This window comes from Neovison vison, chromosome 5 (genome assembly GCF_020171115.1).
Source record: "Neovison vison isolate M4711 chromosome 5, ASM_NN_V1, whole genome shotgun sequence".
Lineage (NCBI taxonomy): Eukaryota > Metazoa > Chordata > Mammalia > Carnivora > Mustelidae > Neogale > Neogale vison.
Genome location: NC_058095.1, coordinates 10,737,269 through 10,759,216, shown reverse-complemented (window position 1 = coordinate 10,759,216; position 21,948 = coordinate 10,737,269). Strand labels below are relative to the sequence as shown.

Sequence of the window (21,948 nt, the reverse complement as noted above, 5' to 3'; positions counted from 1 at the left end):
TAAGAACTAATATTATGAAATTCGTATAACCTTAAACATTTTTTTACATGGCGCATTTTATTTTATTTTTATAAAGATTTTATTTATTTGACAGACAGAGATCACAAGTAGGCAGAGAGGCAGGCAGAGAGAGAGGAGGGGGAAAGCAGGCTCCCTGCTGAGCGGAGAGCCCGATGCAAGGCTCGATCCCAGGACCCTGAGATCATGACCTGAGCCGAAGTCAGAGGCTTTAACCCACTGAGCCACCCAGCTGCCCTACATGGCGCATTTTAAATAACTACAATGAGAAGCTCTATTTTACACAAAATTAATGAGTCATTAAAAGTTAGGAGCCAAGCATTCTATTTTTTCATAAAGCACTACCTGCGTATTTAAAAAAAAAAAAAAACATCCAAATGCCTATTAAAAAACACCTGTAGACTGAGCTTCCGAAATCATAGATCTCATGGAAATCAGCTTAAGGAAATTGCACACGACACTTTCTGCAGTTTTCTTCGAAATACCCACCCGCATTTCAAAAATTTACTCAGTGCCAGATGGCAATGTGCCCCAAACTGTTTAATACATGCATTTGATATTTATTTGGATTCAAACAATCCAGAAACAACTGGATAAATAAGGCCCCGTAAAATAGAAAATCTCTGGTTGCCTTTTGTCAACGTGCAGCGTTTTAGGTTGTCTTCATTTCCCACCTAAATGTCGGTAAAGTAAGGCTACTGGAAGGGAGATCTAAAATAGACTTCCAGAAAATTCCAGAGGAGGTAGGTACAATCGGATAGACCTCTGCTGTTGTACTCCTTTTGTAGGCTACAGAATCACGAAAAGACATGGGGCGTGTGGCTTCCATTACTGCACCATAAAGAGGTTAACCTTCACCCTCTTTATGGTAGGAAGCTTAATCTATAAAACACCCTCAGACTCTCATTATATTCTCAAGTAGCTACTTTCTAATACTGTACAATTATGTAATACTTATAAAACCCAATTTGGTTATAAGAAGATAGACGAATTGAGCAAATATATAGAACGCCCTATTTTTATGAATTTGGCTCACAAACAAAATTATGAGTCTACCACTTCAAAGGAATGGAAATAAGGAAAATTAGCAGTGTTTTCAATGTATTTGCCATATGCTGTTAATAATAAAGCATTTCCTTCGGACACTAATCCAAATGGAACAATTAAGAAAAAGTGGATGTAATATGTTGACTCTCTATAATTATTTCTATAGCATTGTATAGTTCAGACAGCTTCTTAATATTTTGTGAACTGTTGGGTCACCTGGGTGGCTCAGTGGGTTAAAGTGTCTGCCTTCAGCTCAGGTCATGATCCCAAGGTCCTGGGATCGAGCCCCGCATTGGGCTCTCCACTCAGCAGGGAGCCTGCTTTTCTTCCGCTCTCTCTGCCTGCCTCTTTGCCTACTTGTGATCTTTGTCTGTCAAATAAATAAATAAAATCTTAAAAAAGATATTTTGTGAACTGTTGAACTTTCTCTGTGACTTGCATATATTGCTTATCTAAAAGAGTTCCCAGAATATTTTATAGTTTTTAACGAAGTGCAGCAGGTCGGTATGACCGGAATTATTCAGGTCTGTGACTGAAGCCCAGAACCATCTATTAATATCAGTGTAAACAGATCAAGGAGGCTTGAAGGGCACAACACTGTCCTATATCAGTGTTTCTAACTCATCCTCAAATAGTACCAGATTTACTGAATTGTTACCGTATGTTAGCTAAGGGACAGAGCATCAAGGAGACACACAGGTTTACTGTGGACTTTGAGGAGTCCTGAGTTGAGCCTGTCCATGAATAACTAATATAAAACAAGGTAAAATATTATCACATGACTCTTAACCTGAGAAAGGTACAATTTCTAGGGTATTGACTAAAAGTTACCTAGCTTAAAGGGAGACTGGATAGCGGAAGTAAGGGATTAGGGATCAGAAGATGAGTTTCTACCTCTGCAACTGGACTGTTTTAAATCACATGTTTTTCCATCTTGTCCAAGTAAAGCAACAACACGAGATACTGAGGATAAACCGGGGTTTAGGGACAACCCACTTCAGTGTCGCTGTAAGGGTAAAATGATATATAGTGGATGTGGCAATAGCCAGTCAGCTTTGAAATATTATTAAAATGTTACTAACATTACCCACAGGATTTTAAGTTTCTCAGAACAGAGACCATACTTTTTCCATTTTCTTAACCCGTACCATGCTTGTTGTAACTGTAGGTCCTTTTTTTTTTTTTTAAGATTTTATTTATTTATTTGATCGACAGAGATCACAAGTAGGCAGAGAGAGAGGGAAGCAGGGTCCCTGCTGAGTAGAGACCCCCGATGCGGGGCTCAATCCCAGGACCCTGGAACCATGACCTGAACTGAAGGCAGAGGCTTTAACCCACTGAGCCACCCAGGCGCCCCTTTTTATTAACGTATAATGCATTATTAGCCCCAGGTCTGTGAATCGCCAGACTCATCATAGCACATACCTTCCCCAATGTCCATAACCCAACCAGTCACTCCCTACCCCCGGCAACCCTCAGTTTGTTTTGTGAGATTAAGAGTCTCTTATGGTGGGCGCCTGGGTGGCTCAGTGGGTTAAGCCGCTGCCTTCGGCTCAGGTCATGATCTCGGGGTCCTGGGATCGAGTCCCGCGTCGGGCTCTCTGCTCAGCGGGGAGCCTGCTTCCCTTCCTCTCTCTCTGCCTGCCTCTCTGCCTACTTGTGATCTCTCTCTGTCAAATAAATAAATAAAATCTTTAAAAAAAAAAAAAAGAGTCTCTTATGGTATATCTGGGATTTGAACATCCTGAGAGATAGGTAGGAAAAGGAAAATAGATGGAAAGGCAGAGATACTCAAGGAAAACTGAGAGCTAGTTTTTTCTTATGTTACAAGACTCATGATTCTTATAGGAAATGCTCGATTTAATCAGTCTATCAAGAAATACTCAGAGCAGGCTTGCTCTCTACCCCCTCCTGTGCTGTAGAAGATCTCCAGGGTACTCATAAGTACTCTCAAGGACTTAATGTAATTGGGGAGTTAAGACTTTTGTACTAGAAACTGTTCAAGCACAGAGTGATTCTAAAAAAAAAAATTTTTTTGAACACCTTTGGAAATGCATTCATTAGTAACTGGGTTTATAGGAACATGTAGTTGAGACCAATTTGTAAAGCGTGGTCTGCACATTCATCCAGTTAAGGGCCAGAAAGTAAATATTTTAGGTTTTGCAGGCTAACTCTCTTTCAGCTCTGCTGTAGTTCAAAAGCAGCCACAGGCAATACATAAGTGAATGGGCATAGTTGTATCCCAATAAACTTTTATTTACAGAAACAGCAGGCACAATGAATTTGGGGCATGGGCCGTAATTTGACAACCTTCCCTTGTAAAGAAATTCTCCCAGCTCTCTATAATTTTTCTCAGGTTTATTTACTTATTTATTTGAGGGAGAGGGAGAGGGAAAGTGCAAGCAAGCATAAGCAGGGGGAGGGGCAGTGGGAGAGGGCGAGACAGAATCCCCACGGAAGACTCCGCTGAGCTCAGAGCCCAACGCAGGGCTCAATCTCGCGACCCTGAGATCATGACCTGAGCTGAAATCAAGAGCTGGACACTTAACCAACTGAGCCACCCAGATGCCCCTGGCTGTCTATAATTTAATAAATGCTTGATGCGTGCCACTCATGTCCCTAGGGCATGTACCAATCACCCTTGACCCCTCCGTAATATATCACTCCTGACAACTGCAATGACAGCCGTGACAAGAGCTGTCATTCCTTTAAGGCTGAACACGATGGCGCAGTGCAAACACGAGGTTCTGGAGGTCTTCTCTCTGGAAGCAGTTGCAAAGTGAAATATCTGGGTACCTGGGTGGTCAAGGTGCCTATCTATTTGAAACACCCCGGTATAATACAAATCAACGATTGGTTAAATAAGGAAGTGAGGAGGAGTCTTGCAAAGGAGTTCCAAATGTAAGTGTAACTTGAACCTCACATCCAGAGCATGACCATATACTTGGCTTTCTGTAGAGCTCTGACTTGTTCAGGTTTCCAGAAGCCAGATGGGGCAGGGCCACAGGAAAAAACAAGTGAGTGAGGGTTGTATGAGAGAGACAGCTAGGCGCGCGCGCGCACACACACACACACACACACACACACACACACCTCTGTGTGTGTGTATCTGTAGAGATAGAAATCGATGGATTTGACTATGGTGGAAGGAGACAAAGTATGTGCATGTGTTGGATTAGTCATCACTGCAATTTTCTCTCTTAACAGAATTTGAAATCTTTTGTGCACCCGCCCTGTGTTACTTAATCTGATGATTCAAAGCAGTTCACTATTTGCTTTAACACACTATCTAAATGACGCATAATCTCTAAATAGGGTGAATACTAGGCAGGAATCATTTCTATTCTTACTTACCTAGAACCTACATCCTTTGTCAGTCAGCTCATGCTAGTATGTCCAGCTGAGACTCAATTTGGTTTGGGAGCAAGGTTGAAACAGCATCACATTGGAGCTCTCTCTGTCTCTTTGATTGTTTAGAAACACTGAACATTCACAGTATACATTTTTTATTCAATAAGAATGCAATAACAAGGACTCTGGAGAGTCAGCTGGCATTTCCGTTAGATCAGACACTTATTTTAAAGGTTCTTGATAGTAATTTGAAAATCTAGAATCTTAATAGGAGTCTTAAAGTATTAGTCAAATACTTTTTAGATAATTATATATCATAATTAAATAAACAAAAATTCTTCTTCCTAATAAATCCCTGTGCTGGCATTTGTTTAACTTTTAACAAAATGCTAAGATAATTAACCAACCCATTTTAGATGAATGCATCCAGTATGTAACAAATCCATCCATACATCAGATAAATGAGTATTAACTGAGCACATATTATGTGTATGACATATATTTAACCTGGGGGCAACGTGATGAAGATGAAACTGTCCCTGCCCAAGCTTAGAACAAGGGCCAAATAGAGACGAGTAAGGTCTGCCCAAGGGAGTTAGGAATGTGCAGAGAATGAAAGAGTTAGCAGAAGAGGTAAGATCTGCATTTAAATAATATTTACTGCAAGACAGTATTAGATATATGGCCCAGAAGAGCTAACAGATGCCATCAGAATTTAAAGGGGACAATGTCTTTTAAGACAGAGAGATGTGATCAAGGGTGACTCCATAGAAGAGGTGACCTTGAACCTTGAATGAAGGGTAGACTTTAGAAAAATGAAGACTTAGGTCGGGGCCAGAATAAAGCAAAGACGTAGACTAGCATGAGTTAATATACAGAAATGTGACATATAAATTCATAGCTTGGTAGGATAAATAACCATATTTTGACCGGATCACTTAAACAAAGGAATCCTAGAGTATATGAAGGGAAGATAAGGGAGAACAGGTATACCTGTGCCATTGTGAGGAGGGCACTGGAAGGTAAGCTGAACCTATCTTGGAATTTCTAAAATTCCTACCAACAATCATAATTCATTGTGATATATTAATGCAGTGAAAACAAAATTTGTGCTTAAAGCTATTATACAGTTGCAACTCCTCATCCAGTTCCTTAAACCAACCTACCATGTTTCTCCCCAGTGTATGTCATTATATATAATGCGCCTATTTATACTATAATTTTCTGGAGTCTAGGAAAGGAAATATTCAGAGTTGAACTCTCAGCTTTAACTCTGGCACCTTCTTTCCCATGTTTCTGACATCCAGTAGACGTTGTTGGAAAACATTCATAAATACCACACACAGAGAAGTACTGTTACCTGGAAGGCAATATTTCAACCTGTAATTTGAATATTTCTTGTCTCATCTCTTAAGAGTTATTGTTATGACAGTCATTAATTGGCTTGCAGAAACGGGGATCAGAGACCCTTAAATTCCTATGTAAAAAGTAGAACATGTGATCACACCTCTCTTCCTTTAAATCTTTTAATTTAGTTTTAATGACACACTGAGCTAGGTTTACAGCTATGGGATATTAGAACTGGAACTTAGGGGTGCCTGGGTGGCTCAGTTGGTTAAGCAAGTGCCTTTGGCTCAGGTCAAGATCCCAGGGTCTGGGGGTTGAGCCCCGCGTCAGGCTTCGTGCTCGGCAGGGAACCTGCTTCTCCCTCTCCCTCTGCTTGTGTGCTTCTGCTCTCTCTCTCTGTCAAATAAATAAATAAAATCTTAAAAAAAACAAAAAAAAAACAAAAAAAAACTGGAACTTAGTCTAACCCTCCTTATTTTAGTGGAACAAAAAGAGGTCCAGAAAGGGAAAGTGACTTGCCCTAGAAGCCACTGCTAACTCTTTCTACAGACAAGACTAGAAACCATATCTCTTAGGTTCTAGTGTATTTTGCACATCAAAGTTACAAGTATTGAATCTTATCAGCTTTAAATTAACTTAAAAATAGAATGTCAGTAACTTGTCAAGGTGTCACTATGTACCACTGTTTCTCAAACTCAACCCTACTGACATTTGGACCAGATAGTTTTGTTTTTTTAAAGATTTTATTTATTTGAGAGGAAGTGCTAGAGAGGGAGAGGGAGAAGCAGATTCCCCATGGAGCAGGGAGTCTGATGTGGGACTTGATCCCGGGACCCTGAGACCATGACGCTGAATGGACTGAGCCACTCAAGCACCCTTGGACCAGATAATTCTTGGTTGTGGGAAGTTTCCTGTACCTTGTAGCAAGATTACCAGCATCCCTGATCTCTATCCTTTCGGTGCCAGGATCACCACTCCCTCCTTCCTGGTTGTGACAACCAAAAATGTCTCCAGATGTTGCCAAAAGTCCCTGGATTGGGGTGAGGGGCAAAATCACCCCAGGTTGAGACATCCTCTCCCCCCGCCCCCCTCCCCTCCACCTTCTCTTTCAGAGGCAGTCTGACTTAATCTAAGGTCATCCTTCCACAAATCACGCCTCTAACCTGACAGCACAGGGTTTTGCCCAGGTGTTCTCATTTCCCCTGCAGGAGTTACTATCATTGGAATCCCATTATCCAGGCTGTCCGTGATCACAAGTCCTTTCCCAACTTATTGCATTCATTATTTCAGTAGGCATTTGAGGACCTAGTCTATGCTAGCTACAGGGTACTGGGAATGCAGAGGTAAGTCTCTGACCTCCAGTAGTTCAGGCTTCTGGAGGAGACAAAGATGTAAATGAACACCTTTCAACCATATGAGGAGTATCAAGAAAGAGGTGTATGCTGGGAGCTACAGAATTAGAGAATGCTCCTAATTCAGACAGAGGGTGCTCACAGGGTGACAGGCCACAGAAGGCTGCCAAACAGAAATGCCAGCTAAGCTAACTCTTGTAGTGCAAATCAGAATGAGGTAGGTCACGAATGGAAAAGACTTGCCAGGTAGAGGGACCAGGGTACCTAAAGGGAAGGAGAGAGAACCCTGCTTCTGGTTATAGCATCAACATAGGGTGAAAAATGAACCTGGAGGGTAAGCAGGGCACAGGTCTCAAGGAGCCAATTATACCACGCCAAGGAGTTCGCCAATGTCTTGATGGTCACTATAAGCTGGGTGGAGGGGAATGCTTCAAATTTGCATTTTAGAAAGATCTAAAGCACAGAACATTTTCAAGATGGGGGGATTTGAAGCAGGAACCCAGGCCACCTCAAGATAAACACCTGATGTCCTGTTTAATAAATGTGCCAGAAGAAAAGCGCTGACCACCAAGGCAAGAACTTTTTCTTCTGGAACCTAAGACTTCAAAGAGAGGTTGAGTTCCTTGTGGAAATTCAAAAAACATTTTTCCCAGAAAGAAAAAATGATAAATTTTGCTCTTTTATCTTTTTAAGTGAGCTCCATGCCTAACGTCAGGCTTGAACTCATGACCCCAAGATCAAGAGTCACATGCTCTACCCACTGAGCCAGCCAGCTGCCCCAATTTTGTTATTTTTAAACACGCGGCTCAGCCAGTGTATGGGTCGAAGGTGTTTTGCATACATGTGGTGTGTGTGAGTGAATATGGGCATTGGCTGTGGAACATATCGTTTCTATGGGAATATGAATTACAGATGGATTTTCGGAACACGATCCGTTTGCCAGCGGTGAACTCTGCATGCCATGAAGAGAAACTACCAGCACAAATGACAGCAGCAACATGCACCAGACGGGCTGTGATTAAATCGGGGGCTTAAGTGAGTCTGTGTACAGTTCCAGGAGCTGCCCCAGGGCCTGGCACTTAGCACGTGCTCCAGGAGTGTCTGCAGAGGTGAACGGGATGCATGGACATGGATCTCCGCCCTCACATGCCTCTTGGTTAAACGAGACTTTGAAAATAAAAATGCCAGTTCGAATACATGCCGAGACTGTGTGTGCCAGACGGAGAGGAAGAGACAGCAAGGATTTGCCTAGAAGGACACCAAAAGAAAGTGAGTTCTTAAGCCCCTGATTCTGTGGCTCCTGGGACTGAGACCCCATGGTCTTAGAGACAGAAGTTAGTATGAACCCAAGGTGACCTTGATTATTTCTCAATAATGCCAGGATAGGAGATCAACTGAGGTAACTTAGGTAAATTGATGTTGGTTTCATCCCCTACTGTGTATTTGTTTTAAGAGCTGATTTACTGACTTCTAGCTTAAACATGGTGGCCTTCTTCCCTCCGATTCCTACATTACTCGGAAGGCCCTGGCTTCCTGGAATTCCAAACAAAACGGCCCTAGTTTTCATTAGCAGTCATTAAATCTGGCTGACCTCTTTCAAAGTGCCTCTTTTTATTTTACACCACCGATCAGAACTATCTCTAGACTCCCAGTTTCGACTCACCGTGATTGTAGAGGGCAAATCTACCTTCTTAAAACAATGCTTTGATTCATTTACGCCCCTCAAAAGCCTTTCACCACCTCCCAAGTATCTGCAGAATAAAGTTCAAACTTCTGGTTGGCCTTTACCACCCAGTACAGTCCTCACCTGTAAATTCTGCCCACTCCCCCTTTGGTGTACAAGGCAACATAGTATCCTTAGCGTCTCCTGAATAGGCTTGTCCTCATTTCTTTACTGTGCTTGGTTCACACCTCGGCAGCCTGAAATCCTCCATTTCTCCCACTCTCCCTTGAAAGCACATTTCTGAGTCTGGTCTACTCAGTGAGGTCGAAGTCTGAGCTCACTGCAGCCCACGCCCCCTCACTCAGCTTCATTCCTTGCATGGAATTGTTCTCTGCTTCTCTGGTTTCCTTGGGGGGGGGGCGGTGGCTCTGTCTACCATGTTGCTGCCTATTCCCTAGCCATAAGCAATGCGTGACGCATGGATGACCCAAGACCCTAGAAAGGTGCCAGGAATTCAACAAATATTTTGCTGAATAAATTCAAGATTTCTGGTTTGGTTAATTTAAGATTACCACCTACTTTCTCCCTTAGACCGGGGGCTTTCCTCTCCCATCAGGTGAGAAAAAAAGCATCTACACATTGTAACTTTGATAAAGTTAGCTTAAGACACATAAAAAGCAGAACTTCCTCTTTAACCCTTCAAGAAATGAGAACTAGCCCCCATCCCCCCAACCCCCAGTAATGAATTTCAGGTTCCTGGAAAATCACCCACCTGGATCATTTCTGCCTAAAAAACTTTGCCATCTTCTCTTCAGTTGCAAAAGCAATCTTACCTCTAGCCAGCCAAATCACCAACCAATTCTCCAAGCGAGAAAAGTGTTTTGTGTTGTTTTGTTTTTAAAATGGAGGTGGGGGGGGGGGTAAAACGTCTCCACGCAGGGACAACAGGTGCTGCCCTGCAAACACGAAACAGCCAAGCCGACCTTCTCAGCGAGCCAAATGCTTTTCAGCTAACCTAATGTTCTTCAACTGTTGCTTCAGGGGCTTTTCGGTAACAAAAAATGCTCCCTCGCCTTGGCCCTGCCGGTTTTTGGCCGCATCACTTACTACGGACTGCGTGTCTGACTTGTTTATCTGGGCGCACCCAGTCATCTCGCTCAGCGACCCAAGCGACCACGTTTCCTTAAATCAGAGCCCCGTGGACTCTGCTCGGAACTACATTACCCAGCGGCCCCCGCGCCCTTCGCAGGAAGGACGTCTGCGCACTAAGATACTCCGTTCCAAGTTTGGAGCTTTTAGCTGCCAGCCCTGGCCCATCATGTAGCTGCAGCACAGCCTTCCCTAACGTTGCAACTGGGGGAAAAATCACTTTCCAGTCTGTTTTGCAAGGTGTGCATTTCCATCTTGATTCCCTGAAAGTCCATCTGCTGCATCGGTCAAGAGAAACTCCACTTGCATGAAGATTGCACGCCTGCAGCTTGCATCTTTGTTGCAAAACTAGCTACAGAAGAGAAGCAAGGCAAAGTCTTTTGTGCTCCCCTCCCCCATCAAAGGAAAGGGGAAAATGTCTCAGTCGAAAGGTAAGAGCCTATTTGCATTACTTGCAAAAATGCAAAGGGTTACGCATGCATTTATGAATGCATGGATGCAATTTTCGCCTGGCGATTGCATTTTTAAGTTTGAGGTTTTCCACAGCTCAGTTGCATTTCCTGTTTAGTATGTGTCTTTTTTTTTGCAGACACAGAGAGTTCCTGTAAGGCAGGGCTTGCAGTTCAGCTGTGCATTGACGTTATTTGCATTCTTCTGCTAGGATTACTGAGCTCTTTTTGCCTTTTGCACAGTCAGTAGAGATAGAGCAGGTTGGTAGCGTCTAAATGTGCAGTGCTTTATATAATTGTAAAATTCTTTAGTATGCACACACATTATAAGTAATTTTATGTGCAACAGGAATACAAACTTTTAAAAAGTCCGTAGGTGCCGGTGAAAGGTAAAAGTTGAGTTAAACTAGTCGGAAATTAATGTAATCTTATATTCCTTTGGGAATAAAGCGTTGTGGTGCCCGTTTTTAGCTGAATTTTCATTGATACCGCTTTGAACATTAAGCAACTTTTGATTTTTAAAGGAAGTAAAGGTGAAGTGTGAATAATAGCATATTACCAAAAAAGCAGACGAGAAGTCTTTCTCTTCTGAGATTTTGCGCTGCACACCAATTGCTTATTGGCTCACAGTATTTAGAAGCAGCAGCGAGGACATAGATGTTTTATGTCTCCCAATTTAGGAGATGCTTTGCATCTGGGGGGGCAAATATGGGGAGAAAAACTGTACTTTTAAGCATTACACCAACATGGGGGGAATGCACCGTTTCGTTGAAAATCATAATGAAATCTTTTAAACGTGTAATTACGTGTATTTGGACAGCTATAATAGGTCAGAAATTCAGGGTTATTGTTGTTTTTAATTTTTTTCTTTTTCCAATTTTTTTTTTTTAAATTTTTTTAAACACAGTTGTATTTTCCAGGCTTAATGTGATACTGGAGAGGGGATTTAAAAAATTCCTGACATGGCACCAGAGAACTGAAGGGGTGCTGTCAGGTGCCTCTAGGACCCTAAGTCACTACTTGTTTCAGAACAAATCCTTCACTATAGAGAAAGCATATGCCATATGAGAATGTGTGGAGGGAAGAGGTGAGTTAGGGATAGGTGAATAAGGCTACCAGGGACACTATGTACATGGGTGAGACCCAGTGAAATTAAAGTGTCTCATAAGCTTTCTGTCCTTTTTTTTTTTTTTTTTTGGATTTAGTTGAATTCTACCTGATGGGAATCACACATCTCTAGACCAAGAAGGAAGTGATAAATGTTCTCAGGAGTTCAAAGTAGGACTGTGTTTTCCCTGACCATGAGGCAAGAATGGGAATTTGGAAAGCTCAGAGTGCTGAAGAACCTAGGAACAGGCATTATGAAGTACAGGTGTTCCTTAGTAGAGGGGAAACCTACGGTCTCCTGAGCAGAGACATAACAGCTTAGAATGGGCATTCCAGGCTTTGAGGTATTAAAGAGCTGGCATCTAGTTACTTTGTATTTGGTATACGCTCATTTATTCAATTCAGTTTAATAGATGTATACATATATTTGGGTATGTATGTATTAGTGTATGTACGTAATATATATAGTGTGTGTATATATATATTGTGTGTGTGTGTGTGTATTGCATAAGATTAGGGGGCATACAAAATATTTAAAATGTACTTGTCTCCTTCAAGGAACTTACCATTTAGAAAGCATGTGTGCAAATCATTATGATACAAGATAATTGTATAGATAGTGAAAAAAAATGGCCCAGTTGGGAGTTTAGAGATGGTAGTGATCTCTCTGGGAGATAAGAAGGTTTCATGAAGAAGATGGTATTATAGTGATCTTATCTATGGACCTTAGGGTCTAAAGTAAATCAGGTTCCTTTTCTACTTTTTTTTTTTTTTTGGCTCACTCTGAAGGTAGCTCTGTTCCAATAGAGCTGAGTTGGGAAATTAGAAGGCACTAGCATGGCACACCTCCATAAGGAGTGTGCCCATGGTAGATCAGCTACTGGTGGTTCCTCAAATCAGTTCCTAGTTAGCCAAATGATTTTCTTAATTGAGTCCTCTTTGGAAGGTACATCTGGTGCCAGTGTTCCTGTCCAAAAGGAAGATTATCGATACAAAGAAGTGATGATCATTTCAGAAATGGCATGGGAGCCTTGGCTTGGACATTGAGTGTGGAATTGGCCTAATTCGGCTACGGTAGTCTCAAGGGGCCAAGACATCTTTTGCAGTACCAAATTGCTTTGTAATACTACAACCAAATGGAATGGGAGTTAAAAGTGAAAGGTGGATACAACCTCACGGTATTGAAGAATTTAACCACGTGTTCAATCCAAAGGACCTTTACGAACTTTCTAGATCACTATAATTCGGTCTCACAGACCTCTAATTTAAGGCAGAGCAGAGGCAAAGGAATTACAGACTCCCTGGGAGCTGGAAGGACCGGGCTTTTTCTTTCCAGCCTTACCAACAGTGAGATTCCGAGAAAGAATTTCTTAAAAAGAAATTTTGTTTTCCACAGTTGTAACTTTAGGTGGTATGCTTTTCAGCTTGTTTATATTAGCTGTCTGGGGTTGAGCTGACATTTTTCAAATATTAAAGTGGTAGAATGCCTTTTGAGGAAATCTGAAATGTAAGTTAACAGGAAGGGCACCCAGAAAGTGCAGGAATTCCTGCACATTACAGGAAGACAAGCTACAGGAAAAATGTGTCATCTACATTACCCGGGAGAGAAAAACTATTGTTATTAGCCATGATGATTTGAGGGAGGAAGGGAGAGAGGGAGGTCCGGAGGTCCGGCATCTCCCTGTTCACCTGAAAATACAGACAAAGTTTGACTCGGTAAGAAAGGCACTCTCTCTCCCTTCTCCCTCTTTTCACCTTTTAAAAATATTAGCTTTCCTTAGTTTAAGACAGTACTGGGTAAATCGTGTTGGAGGAAATGCACGGAAGGCATAATTCAAAAGTATGTAGGAGTGGGGCAGACACTCCTAGGGGCTCTTTTCATCTGTAATTCATTCCACCCTGGGAAATGAAATGTGTAAATTTCTCATTCTGTATAAATTCCTTTGTTAGGTTGTACCAGACAGACTTGTCATGCTTAGCCTGTAATCTGAGCCAGGATGTTTTATAACCCCGTACATCTCAGGACACAAAATCAGAATAGGTACCTTGGGTTTCCCCGAGCTTGTTTTGTGTCGGTGTGGCAGTCAGCACTTCACAGCCTGCTGAGTGTCAGCTGTGGGGGTTCTGAGGGGCTCTCGTGGTGGTCCATTTGATGCTGGAGTTACAAAGGGCTGAGATTTATCTCCTTGGAACTACTTTCTAGTATTTTAAAATCTGAAAGATCTATAAGGAATATTTTTAGAACCAAAGAAAAAAGTACACACATAGCACTTGTTCATTATAGAAATGTTTAAAAATAAAGAAAAGGAAAGTAAGACTCACTAGTGACCACAGCATACATTTGGGCTTATATCCTTTTGAACTTTTTTTTTTTAATGGTCCCTGTATATGTGTATGAATAAATGTAAAGTGTGTATAGACCTAATGCCTATTTAGTTACCTTTTGTTTCATTTACCAATATACTGTGAGATATTTCCAAGTGAATATATCTACATATGTGTGTATATGTGTGTGTGTGTGTATATATATATATATATATATGTATACATATATATATATTTTTTTTTTTTGAGTGGAGGACGGACAGAGGGAGAGAGAGAATCTGAAGCAGGTTCCATACCCAGTGTAGAGTCGAGGCGAGGCTTGATCTCATGACCCTGAGATCATGACCTGAGTGGAAACCAAGAGTCTGGTGCTTAATCACCTGAGCCAACCATATGCCCCCCCAAGTGAATGTATTTCTACATTCATAATATTCAGTTGTCTTTTGTTTACTTCAACAGAACCTTTATGTTTATTCACTTTCAATATTATGAAGTTACCATGAGGGTCAGCTCAGCTTGTATGTTATTCTGTAGACTGCAGCCTTAGACGAAATCCCAGGTTCTGGATATCAAATTCTTCCCCACTGTCCTTTTCTGTTCCACCTTTTAAAAATAGATTTCTTCTATTATAAAAATGATATACACTCATTGAAAACAAAATTCAAGCCAAAGAGAATTTCATAATAAGAAAAGTAAAAATCACTCCAACTCATACCATCCAGAGCTAATTACTGGTGACTTTTCGGTAAACATTTCCTTACATTTGTACACACATACCTGACTGCATACATACACATAAGTGCTATTTTGCACGTGATAGATGATACTTTGCAACTTGCTTTATACTCTGCCATGTGTCGTGGGATCTTTCCCTATTCACACACGTTCACTCACCCCATTCTTTTAAACAGTTGCTTATTTTAATTTGTAAGGATAGCTGTTTAATTAATCTCCAGATAGACTTTCATATAGTTCTTCTTTTTTTTCTTTTTCCCCAGCTATAAGCAATATTGGAATGAATGCCATGAACATACATTTGTGCATTTGCCCAATTATGTCTTTAAAATGAATTCCTAGAAATGGAAGTGCTAGGTCAGAGGGCATGGACATATTGCCAAATTGCCCTCCAGAGACCTAACACGAATTCTTATTCCCATCAGTGTCTGGGAGTTCTCATTCTCTGGTTTAAGCATCGTGGTAAATATTACCAAATAAATTGCTGTCCAGAAAGACTATGGCTACTTTCCTTCATCCTAGGTCTCATAATTTGAAAAAAAAAAAAAACCCAAAAAACTTTGCCAATTTGATTGAAGGTGTTAGTACTTACTGTCATTTGCATTTTTTAGTAAAAAAAAAAAAAGAAAGTTGAAATCCCCCCCTTTTTTTGACATTTGTGCTTTATGTGTTTGAGTTTTTCTCGTAAAATGTATCTTGAAGTTTTAATTTGGGGATCAAATTATTTCCAGAGTTAGGACAGAACATTCCAAAATTGCAAAGCTTAGGTAATCACGGGTTGAGAGTTGGGTCCCATGTGTCTCAACTGTTTAGTTCCCTGGTGAGTTCTAATTTTAATTTTAACCCAAATGTCTTAAGTAAACCTCACATATTTCATAAATTCATTTTGTTATACTTTTATAGCTATCTAGATCCATAATAATAATAAAGAAAAAAAAAGGATTGATCTGGTTAAAATTCTAGTCTGGAAAATGACTTACTTCTGGACAATTTCTGCATTTTCAGGTAATCTCTATAGGCAAAAGTAGCTTTTCTTTCGTTTCATAAATAATTCTTGCCTAGCACCTGGCTGTGTTCTATGCACTGTTGGAGAAAAGTCGCCTTTTTATTTTTAAGCCCCATGTGTAATCATGCGCATCATGAAAGTGGTTTAGTTTGGGAGATTTGTTGGAAGGACTAAGGCTGTGGTCAACTTTGAGGACATCCCAAATTATAGGATAATCACAAGGTCTTATCGGAGCCTTCTTTCGTGAACTTGCTTATTTACGTATCTTGATATTCAGTGATAGAATTTAGAGCTAGGGAAGGAGTTTTGTCGTCTAATCAGCTTCTTTTACAAATGAGTAAACTGAAGCTTTGCAGGAAAGTGATTTGCCTGTAGACAGCCAGAGGCGGAATTTAGTCCCCTGATTCTCTGTCCCAAAGTTCTTTTCACTAAACGACACGCAAAGATTAGCAGTCCACATGTATAAAGCATTTTTTTTTCTTCAGAATCTTTAGTATATTTCACACTTCTGTTTTGTTTTGTTTGTTTTTGTGGGGAGCATGCTGGCAAAAGGGGCTGACAGACCAAACAGTAGGGGTTCTTTTCCTGTACTCAAGAAATGGCCATACATGAATCATGGTGGTGGGGCTTCCTCCCAGTTCTCTGCCAGGGGATATTTTGCAAATATTCTCATTTTAATTCCCAGTGCTTACACTCTACAGCTGCAAGTTTTAACCGCTGTAATTGTTATTTGCCTTTTATGGACGATCTCTGAAAGCCCCTGCTGGGTAACTAACATCTCTTCTTGTAGATCTTTGTGTCTCTACCTCTTTTAGCATTGTGCTGATAAATAATAAGTGCTCAATAAATGTCCGACGGAGTATTTTTAATCAGTGGGGGGGGTCTCTATCACTTTCCTCCACATTTCCTCAGAGGTTTGGGGTAATTAAATTATAAGGTAATTTTCTTCCTCTGTTGCCTTGTTTGCATTAATATGCCCATTAGATCTTTGCTTCATTATTTGGAAGTTGCAAGAATGGCATAAATAACAATTTAGATGGTTGAAGAAGTGTCATCTCTCCCACCGATGTTCTCTAGACAGATGGTCTATCCTTGGCTTCTTCTTTTAAAAATATGCGGAACTGGGGCGCCTGGGTGGCTCAGTGGGTTAAAGCCTCTGCATTCAGCTTGGGTCATGATCCCAGGGTCCCGGGATCGAGCCCCGCATCGGGCTCTCTGGTCCTTGGAGAGCCTGCTTCCTCCTCTCTCTCTGCCTGCCTCTCTGCCTACTTGTGATCTCTGTCTGTCAAATAAGTAAATAAAATCTTAAAAAAAAAAAATATGCGGAACTGGGACGCCTGGGAGGCTCAGTGGGTTAAAGCCTCTGCCTTCGGTTTAGGTCATGATCCCAGGGTCCTGGGATCGAGCCCCCCATCTGGCTCTCTGCTCAGTGGGAAGCCTGCTTCCCCCTCTCTCTCTGCCTGCCTCTCTGCCTACTTGTGATCTCTCTCTGTCAAATTAAAAAAGAAAAAAATTTACGCGGAACTAAGATGAGCTGTCTTCAGGATCCGATGAGATGGGTCGGGAGTGAATGGCTCCCATCCTGTGCTGGTCTCAACAGCTCTTTGTAAGTTACCTCAGCACTTGGATATTCAGGTTATAACCTAGTCACATGAAGTCTATCAAAGCATTGTAGTGGAGTCAAGTTCAGTTGTGAGTTGAAGCATTAAATAGACCCTTGCTGGATAGCCCATTGTCTGCTTTACATTTGAGTCTCTTTATCCCTCCTTAAGTTGGATAGTTGGATTGGGATCAACCTTTTTTTTTTTTTAATAGCTGTAGGTCTAGATGTGGATCTCAGCCCACACCCCAACACCCCGTGCGATCCTCATCCTCATCCTCATCTATTATGGGAGTGACTTTTCACGTGTTATGCCTTTGAACTTCACATAAATCCTTTGGGGATAATTACCATTACTGTTAATTTACAAATGGGGAGCTGAGGGTCAGGGGAGTTAACAATGTGCCTGCGGCTGGACCAGTAAGCAGCAGAGGCAGGATGCAAAGACAAGCCTGTCTGACCACAGGGCCCATGCTCATTCTCAGGGAAGTTGAAAACTGTAGCTTCACCTGTGTTTAAGGATAGTCCATGAGCTAAAATGGGAAAAACAACCCCAGAGAGTAATATTTCGTGACACATGAAAATCATATAACATTCAAAGTCAGTGTCTACAAATAAAGTTTTATTAAGACACAGCTGTGCGCATGCATTTATGTGTTGTCTGGGACGGCTTTTACCCACAACCCCCCACCCCCACCCCCAGCAGTGGTAGAGTTGAATTGTAGTGATGGAGACATTATGCCCCACAGAGCCCAAAATAGTTACTGTTTGGCCTTTTTCAAAATACGTTTGCTGACCTTGCCCTTTATGACTTATTTCAATCAAGTAATGGAATCTTTTCATGATGGGGCTTCCATATTACATTCCTCTTTGGCTTTAATTGGAGGTTGTGAACCTGGGCAACTACTCCACCAGAGACCTCTGAGGCCCAGCCCACAGGAAATGTCTGAGTGGTGCTTCTCCTGGTTATGGGATTTGTAGGCCATTGCTCATTTCCGCCGAACTCAGCTACCGGTCTCCGGCAGCCCCATCCTGGGGTCCTTTCCCCTCAGCTGCACTCTTCCTGTTTCTTTTCTTCATTGCCCCTCCCACTGAGAAGCTGTTCATTCGTTCTTCCCCTGCTCCCTTCCTTCTCCCCTTCCTGATCTCACATTTTGTTGAAAAAGCCGATAAAGTACAAACAATTTCTCACTGCCATGGTTGCCTGGCTTTGTTGATTCTGATCATGAGCCAGCCCAGAAGGTCCATCGTTTCTTTTGTGTGGAGAGAAGATGGAAGCTTCCCTCTGGGTGTAGGATCTTACACATCTTCCCCAGAGAGCTTTGCACTTATCATTGCCTGCGAAGTTAGAGCTGCTCTATCACATTGACTCTCCCACCCCTGGGTGGACACTTTTGTTTGGGGAATGAGTATCCTTTGGCTTACAGAGTTGCTTAAACTGTGGGTATTATGTGTATGTAGGAAGGAGGGTTCAGGGAGATGTTCTGCAAAGGAAGGGAGGGACGAGGTAGGGATGGAAGCTAAGAGTCGCTTCAGTAGGATGAGCCCGGATTTGTTCCCCATACCCAGAGTGAGGTAAGTTTAAGTCACATACGGGGGAGGGCTACAGTTCTTACTCTCCTAGATGGTAGCAACGCTGCAGATTCTTTCTGTATTCCAGAAGCTGTGCTTAACCATCGATCTGAATTATCTCCTTGTCCCCTTACTAGGGTGTGGTGAGGTGATGCCCCATTTTGTATATGAGCAAACTGAGGCCAGAGAGGTCAAGGAACTTGCCTTAGATGGCACGGTTGACAGCCCAGCAGTGGCTTTAATCAAGGTCTGTCTGACCCGAGAACCTGAGCTCCTGGCTACTCCACTTGAGTTAAGTTACCCCATAGTATATTTATGAACCCATTACCCAGAAGACAGGGTTGGTGGTAGAAAACATGAGTGGATTGTGTGTGAATTTGCATACACCAGGGCTGGGTATGATAATTAGGAGGGGCTGTCCAGTGTCTACCTATGTAGAGGTTCCTTTTAACGTGTTCCTTTAAGCCTCGGTTGATCATGGGATAGCAAGTCTGACTCATTCTGAGTGTTAAGGTTGAATTCCAAGTACAAAGTATCCATGAGTAGAAGGAAGCTGGTTACAACTGGTCTACTGATAGATACTGTACAGACAGGAAGTTACTGTTAAACATCAGCAATGAATATTGATTCCATTAGCTGTCTTACAGGCTGTAGTGAAGCAGCTCCAAACTTTAGGTGTTTCCCTGCACCTCTCAGTTAAACTTTTTTTTAAACAGTAGTAAGAACATGACCAGTTTGGCACCACCATCCCTAAGAAGAGGCATATAATTCCTTTGTGGCTTAGTGATTTCCTGTATTCCTGGTTATTTCTCTGTAAAGGTAACAAGTGTCTTTTCCTTGAAATTGCGAGTGAGCCTACCTGTCCACTGCTTTCCTCTTGTACTGGATGGTGTGGAAGAAACTAGAATTCTCTCTTTTTGTGGTAGAGGAGGCAGCTGGGGGAGTGGGGAATCAACTCTCTCTGTCGACTTTCCTCTCCTGCCAAAGCAGGACAGTCACATCTATGTTTCAGTCGTTTCCCAGGGATCCCATGCAGAAGCCATGGGGATAGGTCTGGATGCTGAGTGACAAGTTATTTATTCCCTTCCCCCATTCTCCCCGCTCCAGTCTGACATGGGAGGAATGGGTTAGAGATAAGGGTCAGGTTAGACTCTGAAGAACCAGCAGAAACAGAAAGGTAAAGAGTTTGGGAGTTCAAAATTGGAGTGAAGGTGCGGAAACAACCTCTCTGTGGTATTTGAAATCGGAATAACCATATTCTCCCCGCTTTCTTGACTCCTTCGTGTGCCCCAAACTCTGCTGCCATTTGAAAAACATAATCCCAGAGACTCTGAACATGCCTAAAGGGAGAACTTGCATAAGGGGTTTGTCCAGATTAATTCAACCAGTAAAGTTGGGATCGATGGTTCCATTTAAGACATTGAGCTTGTGCAGCTGGACAGAGGAGCACCGACCGTGCCCTGGTCTTCTACTTATTCCCCTCTGGGCCTTGAAAAATCTTCTTATCCTCTAGCTTTTGTTTCTTTACCAGCTAAATGGAGAGACCGACACTCCTTCACAGGATTGTTATGAAAATTAGGGAAGTTTATCTACATCATGTGTTTTGGCCAGTGCTTGGAATCATTTCTTCAATAAATATTTATTGGGCACGCTGCCGGGTTTGAGGCATTGTGCTGTGCCAGGCTCACTGTGAACATAAATTTGCTCCCTTCTTCCTTTCTTTCTAGCCCTGAGAAGCTTATTGCCCAGTAGGAGGTTAAGAAAAGCACAGAAGTGTGTAGACTGGAAGCTAGAATCCTAGATATGCCCAGAAGAGATACCGTGAGTCAGAAGGTCCAAGGGATGAGAAGGGGCTCAGGGAAATTTTTACAGTGAATGTGCAAGTATCAACATGAATTTCAGAGCTGATGAGGAAATTGTGCCTGGGATCCAAAGTCTGGATGGAGAAGGAATCTCGCTTGACTTCAAGAATCCAGGGGCACCAAGAGATTGTTCATATATGCACAACAGTTCCTTAGAAGAATAAAAAAGAGATAACCAAGCAAAACTTTGGAGTGAAGGTGCGGAAACAACCTCTCTGTGGTATTTGAAATCGGAATAAACATATTCTCCCCGCTTTCTTGACTCCTTCGTGTGCCCCAAACTCTGCTGCCATTTGAAAAACATAATCCCAGAGACTCTGAACATGCCTAAAGGGAGAACTCGCATAAGGGGTTTGTCTAAACGAGCTTAAAAGACCTCGTTTGTATTTTCTAAGAATTTCCTTTTTCTTGCCAAGCTATATACTACTGTTATTACTTATGATCACCATAAGTTAATAAATGGAATATATCCTCTCTCATACTTTTAGAGGGCTTTTTTTTTTTTTTTCGTGATTGTGGAAACTCCAGGAAATCCAGAGGTTAATAGTTAAACAAGTATATCATATCACCTGGGTTTATAGGCACACTGTAATTATATAAGCAAGCTGTTGGTTCAATGATCAACGTCTAGCTAAGTCAGGGAATATTTCCCAGAGCATGGCCACAGCTGCAATTTTCATTTTTTATAACCTGCCAACCTGTCTTTTCCATTTCTTAGGGCTTTTCCTTTTTCTAGAATCATCAGAAGTCGGTTAGAGAGGAAAACTGTTCAGTGCACTTCTAAATCTTACTTACCTTACGGGAGGTGTTCCAGAATGTTCTTTGTTTTACCAAAGTTACTCTCTCTAGCAGGATATTGGGTACTGGCAAGAGAGTTCATAAATCTTGTGTGTATTTTCAATTTCAGAACAATTCCATTTAAAAGATGATTATACGGAAACAATTGATAGGTTCCATTAACTTATCTTTCATTATCTTGGTTTAAAAAACACAGTGACCTCTAGCTCTGAAGCTCCCAGGGTGACCAGTACGTAGTCATCTGCTTTCTCCTCAGTGACTTCATTCAGCTCAGGGTCAGTAAAGTGGGGAAGGCGGGTGGGTGGACTCACCTGCCTTCAGAGTCAGGAAAGGGACAGGGCGCTTTTTGCCTCACCTTGCTGTGTGGTTAAGGAGCACGTAAGACCCAGCCAGGTAGACAGGACCTGCCAGCGATGTCATCTCTTGAATGGCTTGCCAAGTCTTCTTGCTTGGGACTTTCTTCCTGAATGAGCTTCCATTTTTATAGGTAAAGTAGAAAAAAAAAAATACAGATTTAATTCTGGAGTTGATTTAAGTGTGAGATTGAGGGACACCTAGGTAGCTCAG

The 21,948-nt window shown here is 41.9% G+C and overlaps 1 protein-coding gene across 3 annotated transcripts in view; it reads left to right on the top strand.

The window, feature by feature from the left end:
• MAP2K6 (mitogen-activated protein kinase kinase 6) overlaps positions 1 to 21,948 on the top strand; it is a 146,143-nt gene that overhangs the window by 16,472 nt on the left and 107,723 nt on the right. For 2 of the 3 annotated variants that reach the window (XM_044247542.1, XM_044247541.1), the window contains exon 1: positions 10,075 to 10,358. The exons of the other annotated variant lie outside the window; for it this stretch is intronic. In XM_044247542.1, the coding sequence (XP_044103477.1) occupies positions 10,343 to 10,358 (16 nt within the window). In that variant the 5' untranslated portion in view covers positions 10,075 to 10,342. Of the gene's footprint in view, positions 1 to 10,074; positions 10,359 to 21,948 lie in introns of those variants that run through there. 3 annotated transcript variants of the gene reach the window in all.